At 40.2% G+C, this 23,391-nt stretch overlaps 1 protein-coding gene across 1 annotated transcript; it reads left to right on the plus strand.

Moving 5' to 3' along the window:
- Window positions 1–1,249: 1,249 nt before the first annotated feature.
- SLC30A8 (solute carrier family 30 member 8) lies at window positions 1,250–21,022 on the plus strand. Its single transcript, XM_052703649.1, has 8 exons — window positions 1,250–1,329; window positions 10,234–10,442; window positions 14,301–14,447; window positions 16,435–16,588; window positions 17,087–17,276; window positions 17,674–17,779; window positions 19,762–19,896; window positions 20,877–21,022. Exons 1-8 carry the CDS (start codon window positions 1,250–1,252, stop codon window positions 21,020–21,022), a joined length of 1,167 nt encoding a protein of 388 aa, XP_052559609.1.
- Window positions 21,023–23,391: the final 2,369 nt, after the last annotated feature.

Raw genomic sequence — 23,391 nt, forward strand, 5'->3', positions numbered from 1 at the left:
CTTCTCAAAGTTAGTCTTGCCAGCCATCTACTTTTTCAGGCCCCAGTAAGTGGCTGCAACTTTAAAAAAAACATCAAAGAACAGCTTTGTAATATCCAGAAGAAGCTATGAAGTCACAAAAATGAGCTAGAAAATCAATCTCTTTCACCAAATTGGCTTTAAAGGTGTGTAGGTGTGTACAAGAATCTGGGAAAATGCTCTTGAGCAAAGGACAGTAGAGAGGCAGTGATGATAGACACTGTGAAAAAAAAAATTGTGTATTTCTACCATTTTCTGGTGACTATTGAGAAACACATTTGAGATACTTGAGCTCACAGGCTCGAGGGAAGTGTTGGCACAGCTGACACATGGAAGGCAACATGCGGATGCCATAAAAATAAGATTTTCATGGATGTGATGTACAAAGCCTTCTCCATAAATGAACCTCAGGCAGGGTATGTGTCCACATGCTCTGAAAGCTGGACAAAAGGAGGGGAGATCCCAGCTTGTTGCATACCAACTAGGCTACTCATGGCAAAAAAAAAAAAGAGCTGCAGTATTGAAAAACAGCACCCAGCATTTGCTCACTTCATATTTCTAGTCTGTGTTCCATTACTTTCTATAAGGCAAGATGCTGGCAACACCAGTACAAAGTTCACTACCAGCTCCACAGCACGTGCCTGAAGCCAGGCTGCAGTGAGGCCTTCTCCTCCTGGGACCATACTTATGGGGAGCTGCAGAAGGAAGATTGTGCCAATCAGGGTGAGGGAGGTGTGCTTTCCTTCCAAGCCGAGGAAGCAGATAGACAAACAGTGTTTTGGCTGTTTCCAGGCAAATCAGGCTTTTATTCCCCTTCTCTCTCCCTTTTAGTGTGCGTTAAGTCAGTGTGCACAGAGCTGGGCTTGACCCTGAGTCAGCAGTGCGAGAGCACTCATTCACCATGTGACAGAAATCATGTCACAGCATCATCCCATGGAAGAGAAAAAAAAAAAGAAAGAAAGAAAGGAAAGAGGCAAAGAGGCTCAAGCCCTCCGATCTTTCATCCTCAACGAATTACTGTTCGGCATGTTAGTGACACCACTAACAATAGGAAAGCTGCTTTCTCTTGCGGTGGGTTTATTGAGAAGATTATCAAAACTTTTTCATTGAAGAACACTTGGCAGAGACTTCTGAATAAGTTTCAAGGACGTTTTTGCCCGCATCCACCTCCAACGGAACAAGTAGCACTTGGGGGAGAAAAAAAGCAAGCAAAACCCCACCGCCAATCCTCATGGCTGCACAAAAGGGTCCTGAGCGAGCATGCCTTGTGAGTGAGAGGGACACCAAGAGGTACTCCTTAGCCCTAGACAGGTAACACAGCTCTGTGCTTCCTTCTCTGCCATTGCTTTGTCTTTGTCAGAAACATGAGGGTCACTCATGTGCAGACGGGCTGCCAAAGCTGAAGTATGGGGATTTTCACTGCATGTATGGGGAACAGCTTTCACTATTTTCCAAATATTTTGTTCGATATTTTTTCATTTCCAAACTTTCTTAGTAAATGTTTGATGTATTTACCGTACAGCAGCCTGGTGTATCTGTGTCTGTGATGGACTGAACCTATCCGCTGCTGAAGCAAGTGTCTCCTGCTATGTATTTTATAAGCTGAGTAGATTTATTGAAAGATGCAAAACCTCATGGATTATGTTACAGTTTTAGGCTGAATTATTATAGTGCTATTGACATCATGTTTGATTCAAAGCTTCTTCATGCTTGAATGTCTAAATACTCTATTTGCTGTGAAAGAAATGTGATGCTACTAGGGACTTGATCCTGCAAAACCTTATTCGTGTGGATACTCTGTTAGGCTTGAAGCTGATGTGTCTCTTATGTGCCACAGGTCCTATGAGTAAATGCTTGCCTGAGTGAAGAAAGACCCTCTGAAAACATAAAATGTGTTATAACTTGGGTTCAAAATGAATATCAGTCAGTCACAAAATAGCTTTACAGTTAAACTTATTTTCATTCTTCTTCTTGACTCAGTGCAGCAAGTTTTTGTTTTTTTTTTAAATATCTGTTCAGTTACAGCTTAGCACCTCTTGACATTTCCATTATCTCATTGGTTTTCAGGTTATTTGTTGCTTGGCTCTCTTAAAATGCGTGGGACAGAAAGGCATAAATGCTGTTGGTTCCAATGGAAATCCATCTCTCCATGTTCTTATATTGGAGTCACTTCCATCATATTTTAGTCATTTGAATGTCTGTCTTATTGCTTAAATATTATTACACAGTTCCATAAATATAAATGGCACTGTCCAAAATGATTTTTATGGTAATGTTTCTGTTTTTAAAAAATACCACATGATTCTACAATTCATTTTTGTTACTGAAGTGTCTCAGAGCCTTTTCAATAGCTTGCAATTGTGTGGGCACAGCCTCAGTGCCTGAAGTCCTTTGGCCTCTCGGGACACAGGGGGCATCTCTGGACAAAACTTTTACAAGGTACAGGGAAGAGTGCCCTGAGGCAGAGACGATTGTTCGGAAAGGTGTGACATTTTTTCTTGCATCTCTTATGGCCTTTTTTACCAGGTGAAGTTTTATTAACTGCAAGAGCTGATTACTCATCCACATAGATGACCATCAATACATTTCAAGAACCACTTGGATTTGTTATGTCCGGTTGTGTTGTCCCTCCAGCACATTGCAGGATGATTGAAGTCCTCCGTGAGAACCAGGGCTTGTGAACCTAAGGCTGTACCTATCTTTCTATAGAGGCCCTATCTGCCTGATCTTCCTGTTAAGATTGCCCATAGCAGATTGTCACTATCAGCTAGCCCTATCTTCCCTTTAATCCAAACTCATAAGCTCTCAGCTGCCTCATCCATCAATGGGGATGCAGCCTGCTGGGCTCAAGCTTGCACAGACCAGCAGTGGGCACAGCCTCAGGTGTCTTAAGCCGATCAGTAGCAATAAGCTCATTTTAGCCATTGGTATAAATTACCATATTTTTCCATTCCCTGTGTGTAGGCTTAATGAACAGCTCCAGTGCTTTCAACAGAATCTATTTTGCACACAGATTGCCTCTTTCTTTGCCAGCCCCCAGTCTCTTTCTTTTTAATAAATGCTATTATTACAATACACAGGGAACAAAACTGTTTTTATCTCAATCGAGTGAGTAGAAAATCTGAATACAGGCCCTGTTCCCTGTGCACAGCCTGTGAGGGAGAGTGTTTTAGACATGCCAAGACTGTCAGTAGTCACTAGCGGGTTTGGATGCATTGAAGTTTCTCCTGCCAAACTTTAAATGCTTAAAAAGGGCCTGTCTTTAACTGAGCTCTCTGAAAATCAGGTCAGCTGTAGGCTCACAGGATAATTCAGGCTGGAAGAGACCTCAGAAGGTCTCTGCTCTGACCTCATGCTTGAAGTAGGGTCAGCTCATATATCAAACAGGGTTGCTCAGGGCTTCATCTGTTCTAGTCCTGAAAATATCTCACAGGATGTAGACTGCACAACCTTTCTGGACAATTTGCTCCAATACTGAATTCTTGTCATAGTCATTTTTTCCCCTTATATTTAGTCTCCATCCCTTTTGTTTTAATTTATGATCGTTTCCTCACCCTTCCTTCACACAAATTAATTAAGCACCTCCTTCTCACTTACCTCTTAATAAACATTAGCAGACTGCTTCTAGGTTCCCTTGAAGCCCCCTCTTCTCTAGGATGGAACTTCAGTTCCCGCAGGGCAAAGTGCTCCAGCCCTCAGCCATCCTGGTGGCCATCAATTGATCCCTTACCATTTTATTGCTTTTTCTTATACTGATGGCTTTAAAACTGTACAGTGTATTCTAGATGTAGTCTCAAAAGTCTGTTCCAAATGTAGGATTTTGCACTGATCCTTGCTGAATTTCATAGGTTATCTGTCAACTCAGTTGTACCTCTGGGTTGGAATCATATGTCAATTTGATCAAGGCATACTCTATGTCCTTCCCCAGGTGATGGATAAAGATATTAAACAGAACTTGTCCCAGGATAGCTGACACAATCCACATAGAATCATTAAGGTTGGAAAGACCAATAAGATCATCTCGTCCAATCATCAATCTATGCCTGTGATCACTCTAGACCATGTGCAGCATCCACTCTTCTCTTTAAAGCCTCCAGGTTGGTGACTCCGCCACTTCCCCGGGCAGCCTGTTCCAATACCTCACCACTCTTTCTGAGGAGAAATTTTTCCTAACATCGAACTCAATATCCAACTTCTCACCATTCTCCAAGAAGAATATTAATCACAATTGTAACAGAATCTGAAGCTGAGCACTGAGAACTTCCTGCCTTTTTCAAAAGATGTCTGTAACTCTAATCAGAGGAGATTCATTTATCTTTAGATTAGGCCTAGGATAGTTTTCTACTTCCTTTTAGCAATTGAGACAGTGTTGTGGGAAAATAAATTCTTCAGATAGTTAATTATTTGATATGTTGATTACCTATCAAGTGATTTGGATAATAACTCTTAAAAACCTAAGAAACGTCTTGACCAAAATCCTCAGTTTTCTAGACCATTTTATTTCTTGCTGGCAATAGATCAGTGTAATATTGACCAGAAATATTCAATATCACACTTCATTAACCAATGCATTTGTATCAGATTGTACCAAGTACACTGTGAGTTGGATTTTGGCTTGATGTGCATTTCTGATTATGTTATTTATGTGTCATTACAGTGGGATTTGATTACCATACAAGAGGAGAAACTCAAAGCTTCTTGTCTCAAGAATTCTGCTTTTATTTTACTATAACTGAAATGAAAAAACAGGCATATGCAGAGCGAGAAAGACTCAAAGCTTTAATTGACCTTGGTCTAAATGTGTAGAGTTACAGTGACATACCTACCCCTACTTTTACTTCTGCTGTTGAACCTACATGATGGAAATAAAGTTTTATTGCTCTCTGCTAAATCACCCTGACATCTGTGCCACATAACTGCTGAGGGTCTATGACGTACAGAAGATCTGAATCTTATCATGTTCAACTCGGATGGATAATGGTAGCGCTCTGAGAAAAGAGGCACAAAGAGGGTGATGCTGGAAGTGGGAAAGATGTGTACTTCAGAGCTTGTCTTCATGTAGAAGCTTTTAACAGGATTTAAACTTGACCAGCATTTATTCTTATCTATCAGTGAAGGCTTAGACTTGCACTTGATTCCTGTCATCCAGGCTCATACCACTAAATGAAAAGTTTGAAGAGAACTTGTAAGAGAGTGTAATCAGGTGGAGCTTGATTTTCTATGATGTTGGTATAGGGAATATTTTCTTCTTTTTCTGCCTTCCTGCAAGTGATATGCAAACTCTTATTGGGTTGAATAAAAGCTTTCCACCACTCTTAGTGCCTTGTGAAAGTCAGTGATTAAGAAAATTTTAGGTGTTTCTTGTAACTTCTGAAAGAGGTTGGCTGTGGGCCCTGTGGTTATCTCCTTCATACTGGCTTGTCATCTGGACAAAGCAGTGTCATGGCGATCACAGCAAAACCCATACGATTGCTTTTTGCCTCATGTAAGCTGACATGAGACATTCTAGGAGGAATAGTCTGCCATACACCATCTTCATAGTACAGTTATTCCCATTTCATCTCAGAAAAAAAAAAATAAATAAATTAGAACCAAGATGATAAATGGTATAAAACAAATTAAATAACTCAGTCTCAGGAAATTGATGGTGAAGGCTTTTTACCAATGATACATAAAAGTATTACTGGTGTGATAAAGGTAAGCAGGGAATGGTCATTCAAAATTTATAACATTTGAACTAATTAAAACATCAGGTAGACAGCTTAAGACTAACAAAGATTGCATTATTTTTATATAAATCATAATTAATCCATGGAACTAACTGCTTTTAAATCAGCCAGATTCATAGAACTATAGAGTTAAAGAATGGCAGAGGTTGGCAGGGACCTCAGGGTCCATCTGGCCAACCCCTGCTCAAGCAGGGGCAAACAGAGCAGGGGACCCAGGGCCATGTTGAGGTGACATTTGAAGATCTCCAAGGTGGAGACCCCACGACCTCTGGGCAACCTGTGCCAGTGCTCTGTCACCTATACAACAGAAGTGCTTCCATGTTCAGTGTGAACCTTCTGTGTTCCATTTGGTGTCCACTGCCTCTTGTCCTGGCACTGGGCACCACTGAAAAGAGCCTGGCTCCATCCTCTGCACCTTCCCTTTAGGTACTGATAGACATTGATAGATTCCCCCGAGCCTCCTCTTCTCAAGGCTGAGCACTCCTCTCCTCACAGGAGAGGTGCTCCAGTCTCTTCATCATTTGGTGGCTTCTGATGAACACTCCAGTGTATACATGTCTCTCTTGCTATTGGGAACCCCAGAAAACAGAACACACTCCAGGTGCAGCCTTACCAATGCTAAGTAGAGGGGACAGGTCAACTCTTTTGACCTGCTAGCCACATTTTAGGAAGATTACCATTAGCCTTCATAGCAGCAAGGTCACGTTACTGGCTCATGTTCAATTTGTTGTCCACCAGGTTCTTCTTTGCAGAGCAGCTTTCCAGCTGAGTGACCCCCAGCATGTACTTGTGCCTTGAGTTGTTGTGGTTCCCGGAGGAAAGGTCTGTGAAGGGCTGCTAGGAATAAGCTGTGTTTCAGCTAGCTCCCAGCCTCCAGATTTGTGCAGCCTGGGAGAAGCATCAGGGAAGCACCACTCTGGACATCTTCTTTCCTTTTTTTTGTGTCTGTGTGTGTCTCTTTGTTCTCACGACAGAGTTTGGATACATGTCTCTGAACACTTTTGCTGTAACTCTGTACAGCTGTTGCCATACTTTTATGCAGAAGGAAATTTGTTCACAGTAGATTTATGCATACATGCTCAGACTCTCAAAATGAGACTAGATAAAATCATCATAGCTACAATTGCAATCTAATAGACATCTAAATGTATTCAAACACATAAATATTGCCTTTGTTTTGTGCTCAAAATACTGTGGGAGGAAAAGAAGAATCTGGATGGACAAGCTATAAACAAGGTATTATGTGACTTAGAAATGTTCAAGATGAATTAAATGTTCAGTTGAAATCAGAGTTGTGTCAGCATAAGGGATGTGACTATGGCTTAAATAATTTTTATCTCTGAAGACATTTTCATACCCTTTCAGACACCAAAAATTACTCTTGTCCCTTGTGACAGAGGTTCTCTCCTGAAGGAAGTGTAGTAATTCCACATTTTGCTCTTTTTGCTGGGGTTCTCATAGCAGTCTAGGATGGCAATTATTCTAATCAGATCAAAGCACCCAACAGATCAAGTGAAAACAAACAAAGGGAAGCTGCAATCAAAAGCTCTTGCTAATGATTTGTGTGGAATTTACAATATGTATTAATATTTTCTTCCCTCCGTATATGCATGACTCAGTAGGTGCCTTTCTCTGATGTTTTCCCTGACTGTCTTTTTTAAAGGAAAGAGAATTTGAAATGGAGAGAAAAAAAATCTTTTAATCTGGATCTCTTGTTGCAGTGTGCTGAAGCAGAGATCTGATGCTCAAAGGCTACATCTTGCTCTAAAGCACTCAGGAGGGGTTTACAGTTTGTCACAGCTGATCTCTGCACCTTAAGCTTTTGATTCACTCTTTTACAAAACTGTCTCTTAGATTCTTTTAATTAGTGGCAGACTGGTCTCAGAAGCAAAAAATAAAATAAAATGAATGGTTATGCACTGGAGCTGGCAGAAACCTTCCTAACTCGTGGGGCTGGATGCTGCTCTGTGAGTTCAAAGGGAGCAGCAACACTCACCAGCCCTGACAATGAGACCACTTTTATTTAGGCACTTTTAGATAGAATAGTGTCACATTTGTGGGTTTATGCTGCCTCCATTTGCTTTTGCATCTGCTCAGTGAGGTCTGTGGACAGTGTTTTCCTAGCCCTCAGCAGAACTCTGAGGTTTTGTTTGCTGATGGAGGGGCTTGAAGTGGCCCATTTTGTTAGCAGCAAGGAGAGGATTTGGTGGCTCCGAAGTTGACAGGGGTAATTTTGGCATCCCTGTCCTGACAGGCTGTGGAAAGGATCATGGCTCATGTTGTTAAGATGATTTTTACAGTCAGTGCCAGCTGATGAAAATCGAATTAAAGGGAAATTAATTTTACATGCAAACTGCAGAAGAGCATTGGAAGTTAACTCCAGAGAGGGATCACAAGAAAGAAAACCTTGCATGCCCCAATCTCCTGGGGAGAGTGAGAAAACTACAGTATTTTATTCAGCCATCTGGAAGAAATCAGTTTGTGGTACCTTCTGAGTCTAATTCATCAGCAAAACATTGTGTGCAAGTGACACAGTGCACACGAGGAGTCTGATGAATGCAAAACTCAGGCACTGGAGGACGACTGGCTGCAGGCACCCTGGCTGCCATATGGGCAGCCCATTCCCCAGATGGCTCAGCTCCCATTTATTTGCTGTTATGGGGAAAAAAAACATGAAAAGAAAAACATAGCAAAAAAAAAGACTGAGAAAACTAAGTGTCTCCTAGGCATCAGGGATCGCTCTTTCATGCAGGCTCTTGGAGGCAAGCACAAGGAATCAGTGGCCTCTGCTGAGCAAACAGAGACCGCATGCTAACCTGGCTGGGAAACAAGCTGACTCAGGGGAACATGCTGAACCCTTGGAACATCTCAAAAATATTTACAAACCCAAACCCACACTTATTATGTACAGTTGCAGGGCTCAGCTGCCACGAAAGCAGAGAAAGTGCTATTGATTAGATAGACCAAGAGCCTCTGAGGAACTGAAGAACCCAATGGGCTGATTCTTACTCGTCAGTGGATGAGGGCTGTGCAATGCCCTGGTTGCGGAGCAGTTGCAGGCTGCTCCAACTGCCCAAAAGGCAGCTGGAAAGGTTTGTGACTACAGTGCCTTTTTTTCTTGACACTGATCACTGCTGATTGGCAGACACTGGTGCAATTTATTTCCAGTGAGATTTCAGGCAATTTTCCACTTCCATCAACAGTACAGAAACACCACACAAAATCACTAAGATGTTTGCACTTCCCCTTCATGCAGCTGATGAAACAGCTCTTCTTGAAGAAAAGTCTCTACTCTTTTGAATGGGAAAAAGAGGCTGTCATTACAAGGGGTAGTGAAACAAATAGCTGTAATGTGATTATATGAACATTACAAATATCCATCTGGGCAGAATTCCCCTTTGGATACCATAGTGCACTCTCATGAGCAGCAGCAGCCACAAATGCTGTAGCTGGAGTGACATAATGGTTTTTTTTAAGGTTTTTCTTTTTTTTTCATTTGGGCTCTTCTCAGTTGGGAGATACAGAGAAAGGGCTGTTCTTACTTAGCAAACCATCTTTAGGCTTCCAAGAATGAACTCTGGGCTGCCCTACTGCAAGTACCACATGTGATGGTTGTTCAGGAACTCCTGCAGCCTCAATGCGTCATAGCTCCTCGTGTCCCTTCTCCTATCCCTTATTTCCCAGGAAAGCCCTAAAGAAGGACAGCACTGAGGTTTTGTGACAGATCAGATGTCAGATCAGATGGGAAATTACCTTGGGATAAGACGGTTCTATGAGAGCTGCTTCTGCTGAACTTTTCTCTTTTTTATGGCACAAAGGGTTCAGCGAGCTTTGAAGAACTGATTTCTTTGATTTTTTAAATGCCTTTGAAACCTTTTAGCTAATATCTTCCATGCTCAGGCCCTGCTGGAAGATGGAGAGTTTTTGTGCTTGAGTGCAAATTTGAGATAAAACAGTTCTGCATGCAGAGAGAGGAGAGAAATGTCTTTAGTCAATTATATTAACAAAATAAAAGATTTAAAAAATCTATTTTTGCATTGTCTTCATAATAAAGCTGTTGGAAATAGAAAACCAAAAATTCCCTCAGAATTACCTCCATGCTACGCTGAACTTGGTTGGTATCTGCCTGAGGTGTGACTTTTTGAAATTCTTGTGCTGAGCAGTTGGAGTCCTTTTCTTTCTGTCACCTTTTTCATTATGTGCACAATGTACACAAGCCAGAGAAAGTCACCCTCCGCTTCATAAACTGGTAAATGATGTAGGAGAGCCTGGAGAGCTTGGAAACCCTGCCAGAGCTTCATTTCATGTGCAGCTCCCTCCCACCGAGTCCTGCTTGCATGAGCAAGCCTCCTCGATGAACCACTGTTCCCAGTGCTGCTTTTATCTTACAGAAGCATTAATTACATACTTTCTGGGGCTGCAGGGTTAGAAGCCAAAATAACTGGGGTTTTTCTTTTTTAACCTTCTGTTCCTTTCAATCCCAAAGGATGAGCTGGCATCAGAAGAATTTCAATGAGGAGAGGCAGCAGCAGGAAGAAGAAAATGCTGAAGCTAATCAAGCATATCACTGTCATGGCTATTTACAGGCCTATGAGGATAGGAAAGGGGAGCAGCACCGAGCACGGAGGAAGCTCTACACAGCATCAGTAATTTGCATCATCTTCATGGTTGCTGAGATTACAGGGGAGTATCTTTGCTCAGTTGTGTGCCCAGCACATCTGTACTCCTGCCCTTTTGCACTTACTCTGCCTACGGTAACGCTCAGTGCACAGAGGTGACCCCACCTGGGATCAAGTAACGCTCCGTCCTCTCCAGTCTTTAAAAGAATATATTTTTTTCTCCAGTTAAATTAACAAAATAAGCATCTGGGTAGGACTAGGAGGATCAGTTAATGGCCTCAACTGTTCTCTCAGGTGTTTCAGCTCAGATAAAAGTGGCTGCCATGTCTCAGCATCATGTCACAAAAGGATTTTTAATAATTTAAGTTACTTTTCTGGGAAAAGATAAAAGGATTTTACATGCTTATTCAGGCCAATGAGCCTTCAGCACTGGTGAGGGCCGCTTGCAGCAGGATCTGATATTAAATGCAACAGTCTTTACAAAATCCGGGGAAATCCACGGCCAGATTCACCATCTGCTTTTCCTCAGTTAAGTCAATGTATTTATACCAGAGCACGTTTATCTCTTAAATTGGCCTGCTGGTGTGCCTCTGGATCAATTGAAGATTATTCCCCTGTCTAATTAGCTTTCACTTCTGGACCTATGATACAACATCCAAGATAAGTTTTTGGCTCTCTCCTAAAGCATTTGCTTTCATTTTGTACCCCTGATCTGCCCTCTGGATTGCTTCTGTGATACTGATACATACCTGATAGTTGCTGGCTCTTTAGTTTCCCCTTCTCTATGGTGAGGTAAGGTAAGAAACGAGGAATCTCACAGGTCTTTGCCACACGTATTCCAGGGGTATGAAAAAATTGGCCAGAAAGGTCTCTGAAACCCATGTTTTTCCAGAGCCTGCCTGTGGAGTCCCCATGAAAATGAAATAGAAAGGCTTTGCCTTCCTCACAAGTCAGACTTGGGAGCACTGATGGAGTCACTGCACTTCTGCCTTTACTCTTAGCTGCCAAACCCAGCAGAGATTTCTCCATCTTTCTTCCCACAGGTTTCTTCTGCATGAAGCCTGCTTGTTTGTAGGTCACGTGCATTTTGCCCATGAAAATTGGTGCACACCACCAATCTCCATGCAGTAATTTCCAGTGCCAGAAGAAATGCATTATTAGCAAAACCATGTAATCAGCAGGCCTAAGTTTGGTGAATGCAGCAATGCTAGAGGATAATTGGAAGGACAGATGATACGTTAACTAAATGTTTCATTTTGCTTAATGAATCATACAGCTTTTTGTAGTGACAGCTTAAGTAACAGGCTTGAAGACCATTTTGCTTCAGACCATTACACTTTGACAAACCAGTTATTAACAGCAGTTACAGACAGCAGTCTATGGAGTTTTTTGTAATTATGAACCACACATTTAATTTTTTTAATCATCAGGCCAGACAGCATGTGCCTGATGATTGACCAGAGAGTGACTGACATTTTCTACTGCTTTGTGGTATGCAAAGCTATAAACAGCCATCATGAGTAATAGTAACTCATAAAGGCCGCTTGTTGGGAGTATTGATACAGAGCAGTAAAAGCCTGTAAATATTGCACAGTTTTTCCTCCTGAGAGTAAGCAAGATATTCCCCTTCCTTTTAGTCTTAGGAACAAACAACTTCTCAGGTGTTATTATGTTACACAAGAAAGAAAAGCTACATCACTCTCAAAGATGTTGACAAACTGTGTTTCATTGAACCCCTAGATATTCCCTGTGATTTTTTTTTCTTTTCATTCAAACCATCTGTGCTGTCCCACATTGCCTTCTCAAAAGGGGCACTGCTGGCCAAGCCTGCTGCACAAACCATCTCAGAAAGACTATTACCTTCTCTTCTTCCAATGTAATTCCACTGCAAACTCCTGAGATCTGGAGATATTAGTCAAGCCAATGACACTCTGTGTACAGCCCTGATATAAAAGTGCTTTCTAAGGATTTTTACTGGCTAAGGACCAAATATGAATTTTGAAGTACATTTTTTCCACTTGGATAAAGAAACAAAACTAGCATGTGTTATCATGTCAAAAAGGTACATAAAGACTTGACCAAGTTGCTAAGATAAATGGACTGAGATCTCAGAAACTCACCCAAGGCATCAGCTATGGCAGCAATACATAAAATAATAATTTACCAACATTTTTCAGAGACAGCAGGCTAGAAGCAAGCTTTTGTAAGGTTGTCCCATGGAACATGGAAATACATTATCTAAAATGCAATAGGGCTTTGCAGGCAGCTTGTGATCTATGCCTTTGTTTGCTGAAAGGTAGCTGATGCCCTGGCTGTTAACATCTGTGCACTGTCAGACAAGCCTGTTTCCCTCTGCTATGTAGAATTGTTTTCCACCCATGAAAGAGCTGTCCTGCAAACAGTGAAAGTCTAGAATCTAGTAATGACAAAAAAATTAATGTGCCTTTACATCTGCTTATGTTCTGGGAAATCCTCATGTTGTTGAATTTTACATTTCACTATTGCGAATGCAATGCAAAATTCTATAGTCCTTTCTTTTCCCTTCTGGGGAGTGACTCACAGGCAGCTGTTAGTGGGATTTATAGGGAGGCAACAGAAGAAACAACAACAAAAAAATGTTCCTTATATGTGTGATATGCGTTTCCCTGGGGGGCAAACCACACAGTATAATGCGTTCCAATGTAAAATCTGAATATGAAGAAATCAAACAGGTAGAGCGTCTTGCTGGCATAAAGACTTTACATGTATAAGGAAACAAGAGACTTCTCTGCATGTCCATTTGGCAGTGGTGTTTTGCTGAGGGTTTGAAAGAAGCATTTTGGGTTTTACAGTGTTTTTTAGATTCATTTATTTTCATGTGGGCACTGGTCAAGAGAAGTAAGTGAGCTGAAGTTAATTAAACAACTGAACAAGGATAGAAATACATTGACAATAGAAATTGTCAAATGCAGAAACTAGATGTTTTGTCTTGATCATTTCACATTCCCATTTTTTTACATTAATTCTGCGATGAAAACATTCCCCTGCTACGCCAAGTTGGCAGGACAGCTTTCTGCCTGTGGTCCGTGTCTTTTCTTGCAGCCACTGGCAGCTGGGGTTCGTTTAGAACAATCTTCAGTTTCTTTGCCATTAGCCCTGAGACATGGTTACAAGGACTTGGCAAAACAGCACTTGGCTTGCTGGGTAAAAGAAATGCGATTTCAGACAGCTTTTTTTTTTTTTTCAGAATTCACATGAAAATCACCTTCCTCACCCCCAAAGTAAAATGACATTTAGCCACATTTTTTCAGCTCCAACAGCAAAATTAAACCATGCATTACAGCTATGAAATGGTAGATTAGTCCTGCAAACAGAACATTTTTCTCCATGCCCTTACTAAGATGGCTGGTTGTTTATCACAGCTCTTATGCTGGAAACTTCCCTTTTATTCCTATTTTAATGTTTGCCTGTGACAAACAAAAGGTCTGGCATCCAGTCATCAAGAACAACATTCGTCTTTCCCTGTTATAAATAAGGAATCAATTCCATAAAAAAATTTTTGACTTTTTGTGCATACATACAATTTCAGCAATCTATAATACTATAGTGAAAGGACACTGGAAATGTGATGCCTGAGTCTGTCTTTCACCAAGAAAGATATTGAAGTAGTTGTAGTAAAATAGTCCATATAGTAATATAAACACAACAGTTATGACACAACAGTTATGAATCACAGCATTGTCCTTAAGACACTCAGTTATCTATGTGGGACAAATACCTTGTTATTAATTTGTACCTTTCTCTGCATGAATGAGGTGCAAAATGAAGCAATTTATGAAGAGTTTTGAGTCATAGGTCTGATCTGTCAAAATGAAATACTTCCTAGATCCCATGTTTGATCCAGTTGACTCCAAGATGTGACCAGAGCCATGACAAGGCCATGTGCTTCCCACAGGTGGACAGATAGCTGGCAGCCTGGCGGTGGTCAGTGATGCAGCACACATCCTGGTGGACCTGACAAGCTTCCTGATCAGTCTCTTCTCACTGTGGCTGGCCTCCAAGCCTCCCACCAAGCAGTTAACCTTCGGGTGGCACCGAGCAGGTAGCAAATGAGAGAACTGCATCCAATATCCAATATCAGTGTCTATTTGATTTCATTCTGTGATAGTTATCATGTTTCTTGCTCAATTTCTGAAGTGTGTTTCCAGTTTAATATGCAGGTGGGTGCCTTGACAGAGTAGCAGAGAGCAATAGGGTGGGTCACAGTCACTGCATGCTGACTAACTGGAAGAACTTTACCTCTTTTCTCGGACTGATAGATTGGTTTTGTCATGCAAAACTGTATGACAAGGCTCAGATTTAGCAGGAGCCACCTGAATGCCTCCAGTGCCCTAAACCAGGCAGCAGAATAAGTCAGAGCAGCAGTCCTACACAATCCTTTGGGTATGCAGCTACTTTTAACAGCATGGTTAGAAGCACAGTATTGAATGAGACTGATGTATGAGTCAGACTTACTTCCACATAGGAAAGTTCTCTTCAGCTGCAGTTTCTTTCTCTTACAATCATAAGTTTCCCAAGCAATCCCTTGGTATCACATGCAGTACTTTGATGGTGCTAGCAGTCCTGAGTAAATTTGAGTGAGAATATTTAAAATGAAATATTTAATGCTACTGAACTGGTCTGGATGATTCACTGGGATTTTGCTAAGCTTCTACATTGAAAAATAATGTAAAGATGACCTCTAGCAGTGGTGGAGTACATACACATAAATGACTTTACAGTGGTGGAGTATATACACATGTACAGACATTCTTGCAGGTGCTCACAAAGGCTATTGGCTCCTTCATAGCTATCAGCACCTTCTTCTGGGCCAAGTTTGCAAGGTTTCATTTTGTAATTTGGAAAATAGAAACACCACAAATGTTGAATACCACTTTTAGCTTTTCTCTATGTCCTTTTAAGTAAAACTAGACTTCCAGGAGGTTGCAGTTTCATTCATTAATCATCAGTTTTAGACAAAATAGTTATTTTGATAAGCCTCTGAGGCCCAGACTGATGCAAAATTTGTGACTGTCATGAAAATACATTCAAAACTGTACACTGAGGTTTAGCTGCTTTCACAGATTATCAGTGGAGATCTGTGCAAGTGGTTTGTTCTTTATGGCTCTCTCTTTCTTCGCTGTGAATTTTCATTTTCCTTGGAATTGTGTCAGTTGTGCTCATAAAGTGCTGCATTTACCCATTCAAGTCACATGGCAATTACTAGTTCCACATCCTGTTAAAAACATTCTGCACGTTCATACAAACATCCCCAGACCTTGCCTATGGCAGTTTAATAAAAGTTGGCATTGGGGACGTCGGATTTACTTGAGCACAACTCAGAGCCAATAGAGACAAAATTGAATTTTGCTGCCCCAGGGACAAAATAACTTCTTCTGTCTTTATCACCACTAGTGGCATTGGTTGGAAAAAGTCTCAGGAGAGAGGTAGGAGGGGTTTGCTGGCCTTGTTGGGGGCATTCATTGGTTTTCTGAATTGTGAAATGAAGGGAGGTGGGCAGAAATAAGGGAAGCTGCTGTCTTCCAGCAGGTCTGAGTGAGCCATGTCTCTCTCCTTCCCTCCTACCTCTATTCTTCTGACTGAGCTAATCTCACAGTGGGAGAAGGGCTGGTTCCTGGGCCTTCACAACACATTGGATGGGCCAGGCAAGTACACAGGATGTAAAAGAACTGCTCTTTTATTCCTTCTTCCCATTCCTGTTCCTTTTACTCCTCCCAAAGCTCCTACAACAGGCCTTTTCTTCTCTCCAGTTTCTCCAAATGCTCCATGAGCTCCACATTGGGAAGCAGACAAAAGAAGGTAGAAAACAGTTAGGCCACCATGTTCATAAGGTTGCCCAGGACAGCCACTTGATTTGCCAGTGTCCAAAATATGTCTTGGCCCATTCCTTATGTGCACCTATCAGCTTACACACAAGTAACTCTCTTGGCTGTAGGATTCACAAACTTAGAACAACTAGCATCATACCCTTAATAATTCTTGTGTTTCTGTTATGATTACTGTTAAAATTAGATTTTTAAAATTCATAGAAATTCTGGGAGCTTTGATGTCTATGATAATCATTTGGATGGTGACTGGTGTGCTGACATATATGGCTAGCATGAGGCTGCTACACCCTAATTATGATATTGATGCTGCAGTGATGCTCATCACCTCTGCTTGTGCTGTGTTCGCCAATATCCTGTAAGTTACCTTGTTTTCCATTCCAAATAAATAACTTCTAACAGTGAATCTGCTGGTGTATTTCAGTAATAGATGATGGAGAGATATTGACCTAAAAAATATCAAGTGTGTAATGAGTTTTATGAGAGTATGGGTTGGGTAGAGAAGAGAGGTCCTGCTGCTCTCCTACTTTCTCTTTGCTGCCAAACTGGGGAGGGAAATTACAAAAACGGAAACTCTGTGAATAAAAATAATTATTTCTGTCTCATATTTTATTAGACATCAGAAGATTCAAGAACTCCGTAGAAAATGAGTTCTCATTAATTTCCCTACTCACAGACTTTCCCGTTTGTATGCAAAACACTGAAATACTTACCAATTATCTGCTTAGCCACTCTGTGTTATTATCTAGTGTGTCTGATTGTACTGTTCAGCATTCAGAAATGAGAGAGGTAATGACGTGTGTGATGTCACTGCTCTCAAAGACACGATAACCTCAGAGTTTTACATCCTTTGCAGACTAAGCCTGATTCTGCACCAAACTGGACAGAGGCATAGCCACGGAGCAGAAGCCAGGGAAACCTCACTGGCCTCTCTGGAAAAACCAGCTCTGAGCAATGCCAGCCTGCGGGCAGCCTTTGTGCATGCCATTGGGGATTTATTCCAGAGTATTAGTGTGCTAATTAGTGCACTTATCATCTTCTTTAAGGTTAGTTTCATTAGTTCACTTGCTCTCCTTGCAATTAAGGATAACGATTTTTTTCACAGCATTGTAAAACTAGGTTCTGTGTAAATATTTTCTGTGTTTAAATGATACACATTGTAATTTAGTCAAGGACAATTATACTCGTTCTTGGGAATTGAAAAGGCTATTGAGAGTGTTACCATTTCTTGTTGTTTGAACTGAAAGAAGGATATTTTCATGTCTCTCTCTTTATTCTCATACACTCATAGCACCCTCACCCCCTGCGCCAACTGGCAAATGAGGTCAACACTGATTCTGTACTAGAAGAATGGAATGCATTATTTTTACAGATTAACTAACTAAAAATGGCAATAACCAACAATAATGAAATTAACAAAGTATTGTGTTCGTATTTTTTTAGCCAGAATACAAAATAGCTGATCCAATCTGCACATTTGTGTTTTCCATCTTTGTTTTGGCAACCACCATCACCATTTTAAGGGATATTTTGGTTGTGTTAATGGAAGGTAGGACCTGATTCCAGAATCAATGGCTATATTTTATTCCTTCTCTCTTGCTGACAAAACTATAATAGGATGCCTCTCTATCAATTTCCAACACTCGTAACTGTGATCATGCTAAAATTCTAATTAAAATTTTAATCTAAATTCTTTTCTACCATTACACCAGAAAACTTCTACACATTCCAATTTTTGTAAAAACTGGTCTATTGGTGATTTATTAACAAACTCCCAGTGTATTACTAAAGCTTTAGTTTGTCATAACATTACTTTATATTATCCCTTCAGCAAAATAAATGTCTACTTGCTTTGTTCATTGTGTAATTCCTTTACCCATGTGAAAAACAAGTCTCTGCCAAAAAGACCAAAGAAAAGAGAAAGGCTGTGCTTTGAACCGTGTCTGTAAAACAGACAGGGTGCAAGAGGCAGAAGTTTCAAAGATTTTCAGTTATGCCCATCCAGAAAAGCAAGCCAATGGAGCTTTCTAGTCACGTTCGGGCACATGGAAATAGACAATTCCCAGCACATCAACATGAAGGCAACAAGAGCTATACTCAGTAATATTTAATCCTGCCGGCTATGGGTCTGAACATTTGATGTGCAAGGCCAAACGTCTGGAGCAAGTAACAAATGCATGTTCTTGCCTTCCTTATACACTGAATAATGCAATACAACGTCTTTCTCTGCAATGAAGATTTAGGGTGAAAAGGAAAAATAGCTGTAACAAAGCAGGTTTTGAATGTATACAAGTTACTTGGTGTTACAATCTGCATGCCTATTTAATTCTCTTTCATTCTTCCCCTACTGCTGGTTCAAGAAAGGAAATTTTCAACATTCTTTTACAGTAAAGCTTCATTCTAGTATTGATCTTCTTTCAGTGACTGAGAGATAGTTTACATTTGTGTAAAAATGTACCTGGATAGAAGGCAGCAGCTGGCTGTATCTCAGCTGCTGACAAAACAGATGATCTCTTGATTACTGGAAAACCAAACTACCAAGGAGGCCTGGCAGCCCTGAGGGATCTTTTTCTCAGAGCAGAGATTGCCAACTGCTGTAAGCAGTACTTACATGCTCTGCCACAAGCCTCTTCAAGCTTGAACTCCAGGGAATTTGGTGTAGCCAGTCTTCTGCCTCCTAAGTAGCATATTTCTGCCCAGAATTTTCTGAAGAGAAATAGGATATTGGAGGTAGTGACTTATTAGCATCAGTTATGGTATGAGAGACCCAATTAATCAATACAATACTTATCATTATTATACTTAATAATCAGTGTCATTAAAAATACTTTGTCAATTTACTGATCCAAGCAAAACATGATAAACACGGTTGTTCAAGTAGGCATAAAGGTGCACTTCTAAATTCCCACGTCTCACAACAGAGAAGACCCATAATTCAATTCTTTGAGCAAATTTGGACTGAACACTGAATTTCATATTGCAGGTACCCCCATCACAAGGGTCCTCATTCTGAATAAGAGTTGTCATCGTCATTATCATATTTTGTATGAAGGCCCATTTAAGAAGACTTATCTACTAATTAACTAACCTGTAATCTTGTTTTATCTCATTTAATATTCCCAGGACAAACCATTTTAATCTTTGTTTGTCTTTGCCTCTCCATTAAACTGATGTTTCTCAATCATGTATGGAGAACAAAATTCCTCACAGATACTCAGGTGAGGCCATAAAATTAGCACTCACAAAAGATATCAGTGCTGAATCAAGACATGATCTGATTAAACAGTTGACCTGCCTATGCATATGGGACCAGCAAAATGTCTTCTAACACATGCATATGTTTCATTCTGTAAAGAATTATAATACAAAGAACAGAAATGAAGTTTACAGTGAACTCCGAAATAAAGGGGCTTCCCAAGACAGAATATTTTAACAAAAGTTGTACATCTAACTGAAGAAAGGTTCATGATGTGTTTTCCTCTAATGATCATATTTATTCTCTTTTTTCCCCACAATTTCTCTCTCTATAAGGAACAGAGAAAGAACTTTCTTACGATGCAGTGAAAGCAAGAATTTTAGCAGTTGAGAAAGTGGAATCTGTTCACAACCTTCATCTTTGGTCTCTGACGATGAATCAAACGATTCTATCTGCTCATGTGGCCACAGGTCAGTAAATTTCTGTAAACAGGGAAGAAGTATTCAGCAGCTGTCTGGGAAAGGTCAGGTAGTTCTGATTGGTGTACAACTGGCTGTATATCTGTTCTTCTTAAAATAAATGCCATTATTTTAGTGGAAAAATAAGAAAAGTAGAATGAAAAGCTTTCAAATCGTCCCCTCAGAAATCCTGCCAAAATAACAGGGACTTGTAGTTAGCATAAAACTTGGAACTGCAGAGGCTGTGGAACAAGGAGGTAAACTACAGCGTACTTTAAATAAATTAAAAGAATTAGATCCAGACCAGACTATTCTCAGAATATAAAATTGATTTTGGAATTGTTTTGTCAAATGTGAAAAGTGTTGATTGCTAGTAACAAAAACCTACAGGCCAAATCTGCATTCCTGATGCCTCTCCAGATGTAAAACAATCTTTAAAAATAGTTCGGAGCATGGAGAGAACTCCAGGGCAAACAGTTTATCTTTAAAAATATCTTTTTAATAATGTCCTTATTCCTGTTGACAAACTGCCCATTATCCACATCAATTTTCTTGTCTGTTTGCTTTTTGCAACATGTACGTGCTATAGTTCATGTGAGAAAACTCTACTTACGTAGTGTTTCATAGGCAAAGACCCCATGAAGCCCTACCTTCCCAGGAAGAGTAGGCCAATTCCCAATCTTTTAGCACTGTTATTGCTCCCTGACTGGATGAACAAATCTTTATTAAGTATTTTTGCTTTCATCCAGAATTTATCTTCTGTCAATCTGAATTTCTTTGATGGTTAAAGTTGTGTCTTGCCAAAGTTGCATATTCTAACCACATTCAAATGAACAAACCTTTGCTGCCATGTAGAAGGATAGAAAGGACAAGGGACACTGCTCAAAATCAGCTGCTTCATAGAAGTGCTAGGATGTTTGTGAATGGTTTCTGTCACTCTTCAAACTATTACACTATATTTAATATAATTGTTTTCTGCTTGCTCTCTATAGCAGACACAGTGGACAGTCAGAAGATTTTGAAAGACATCACCCAAGCCCTGTTTGAGCACTACAGCTTCCGCTCCATCACCATTCAGATTGAATCAGGAGAGGATCAGAAACAAAACTGTGTCTTCTGTCAGGAGCCAAGGAATTAAAGGAAGCATTATGTTATGCATAATAATGACCATTCTTACAGGTCAATGGAGACTATATGTGCTGGTTATTTGTAATTGATTAATAATAAATGGTAATTAACTGCACTAAAAAGCCCTGCCACTGAGAGCTGTGCATGGACCATTATTTGTTGGTATTGGGTCCATCCATCATCTAGATTACCTGTCCATCAGTGGTTACCTTCAATTACAAGAGATTCTAAATTACTCCTCACTGGCATGACAGGCTGGCACTAAAGCAACATTAAAGAGTCCCTGTTTGTAATCACAGGTAACAAAAACTAATCAACCTTCAAATTACCCACAGACTAATTATCAAAAAAGGTAATGAAATGTAAATTTGGTATTAGCAAAGCTCAACACTGTTACTCAGGATAAAGGAGAAAATTTAAACTTGCATGATGGATGAAGAGATCTGGAAAACAAAGGCATGCTGATACGTGCTCTCTTTGCCTTCCTCCTCAGATGCGCACCATACTCTGCAGCATGTATCACAAAAGCATTAATTCCATTCAAAGTTGACAAATAGTTCTTCATTTCATGGCTACTTCTATTTAGTTTTTCAGCTAGCCCCCAGCAAATTCTTCTACCAGACACAGGCAGTATTCTAACCATTGAGACAACCCGTAACTCATATTGCCCAACACAATGACAGACTGTGATGGAACACGTGTAGCAGATTTTTGGAAGTCCTTGTCACAGGGTGCTGCTGGGTTGTGACAATAAAAAAGACCAAGCACTCCTAGAAGATGAAAATTTAATTAGGACAAAAAAAGACTTAGGGGCTTTATGAACATCAGCACAACCTGTGTTAATAACACAACTTGTGAACTAACACCCTTCTTAGTAATGCCTGTGGAGTGCAACCTCTAATGCTACATCTCTGAAGTCATATCAGATAATTAAAACTCCTTTGGCATGTCACACAGTCATTTGCTGATCAGGGAAGGGACATACCTCCCTTTTGGGCAGCAAATTCCCAAATACCCTGACCAAGGTGGGTGTTAAATCTTCCTCTTCAACATGCTCCGTGGTCACTTTAGAAACCAGAGTTAGCCTTGCTGCAGTCCCTCTACTTTTGTCCAACTAACTGACAAACTCTCACTTGTCAGTAAAAAATAATGCTTACTCAGGAAAATGCATACTCGAGTGTTTCTTTGCAAAACAATTTCAGTTCTGCTCTTGACCATAATAGTCCAGCTTCAGTTTCCATGCAGAACTGGACTTCATGTTTTCCCACTTCACACTTCTTGCTTCCACAGCTGTAGGGCACACTTTATTAACCTGTTACTTAAACATAAAGTGTGTGAAACCAGGTGCTGCTGAGTTCCTAAGCTGGCAGTTGGAAAGAAAGAGCACTGAGTTATTAAGCATTAAGGTATAAAAACATCTTCCTTTTTATGGAATTCAAGTTTTATTTGCAATAGATTCACATTAATTTTCTACTTTATCATCCTAAAAAGATTAGAACTTATTATTATGGACTTTTGGCTATGGATAGATAATTCATAACTATGTGATGAGAGACCAATACATTAAGTTGGCAATCATTACCTGTTAAGGGGAAAGGCAAATTATTCTGCTTCATGGAAGCTTCCTGGAAGATCTTGTTAGATAAACCTCCCAGTGAAAGGTAAGGTATTAAAATACAGAATTTCATGAGAATCTCATTATTTAGTGACTTGTAAGAACAAAGAGAATAATTGTGGTATTCAGTACAATGCTAAAGACAATTCTTGCCCTTAACAGTTGAAACTCCCAAAGATAAGACAGAGATAAATCAGATCACAGTAAAAAACTTGGAATGAAGAAATGAATTTTAATTTTGGCCAGTTTTTCTGCTGCTATAAATTAGCATGCTTGCCTCCTATCAAAACCATCACAGCTGTGCTCGATTGGTAGCATGGACATCCTTTTTACTAAAAGGGGAGGACAAGGTAATAGTATGGCCTTCATAGAAGAATATTTTGAGTGAGATGAGGATACAGACCTGGACATAATGGGGAATTTGAGGGTGCATTTGTATTATCAAGGACAACATAAAAGTTAATGAGTTGGTGAAAGAGGCATCTCCATGAGATACAGATTCAGTTCTGAGATTTAAGTTGAGATAGAGATGAAAACAAGAAGTTTAAAAGCAAGTGTTTGTCTTAGGAAAAGTTTCAACCATGAAAGTAACAAAGTCCTGTGGAAAAGCTGGATGGAAGCAGCCAACACAAGGACTGATGAGGATATTGTCCAAATGAATTGAAAGGACAGGGAAGACTTACATTAAAACTTGGGAAAAAAAGTGATGAAACGTAACGACACGAGGAAAGGAACTGTTAACCCAAAATATTGATCCTTAATGA

Source organism: Tympanuchus pallidicinctus, unplaced genomic scaffold, assembly GCF_026119805.1.
Source record: "Tympanuchus pallidicinctus isolate F22 unplaced genomic scaffold, pur_lepc_1.0 scaffold5, whole genome shotgun sequence".
Taxonomy (NCBI): domain Eukaryota; kingdom Metazoa; phylum Chordata; class Aves; order Galliformes; family Phasianidae; genus Tympanuchus; species Tympanuchus pallidicinctus.

What these genes read in the sequence shown, in the direction of transcription:
- SLC30A8 (XM_052703649.1), top strand. Translation starts at nt 1,250, where the DNA reads ATGGCTGCACAAAAGGGTCCTGAGCGAGCATGCCTTGTGAGTGAGAGG. An exon ending in CTTCGGGTGGCACCGAGCAG is followed by an intron (nt 14,448 to 16,434) that starts GTAGCAAATGAG and finishes TAAAATTCATAG; the next exon opens with AAATTCTGGGAGCTTTGATG. An exon ending in ATCTGCTCATGTGGCCACAG is followed by an intron (nt 19,897 to 20,876) that starts GTCAGTAAATTT and finishes TGCTCTCTATAG; the next exon opens with CAGACACAGTGGACAGTCAG.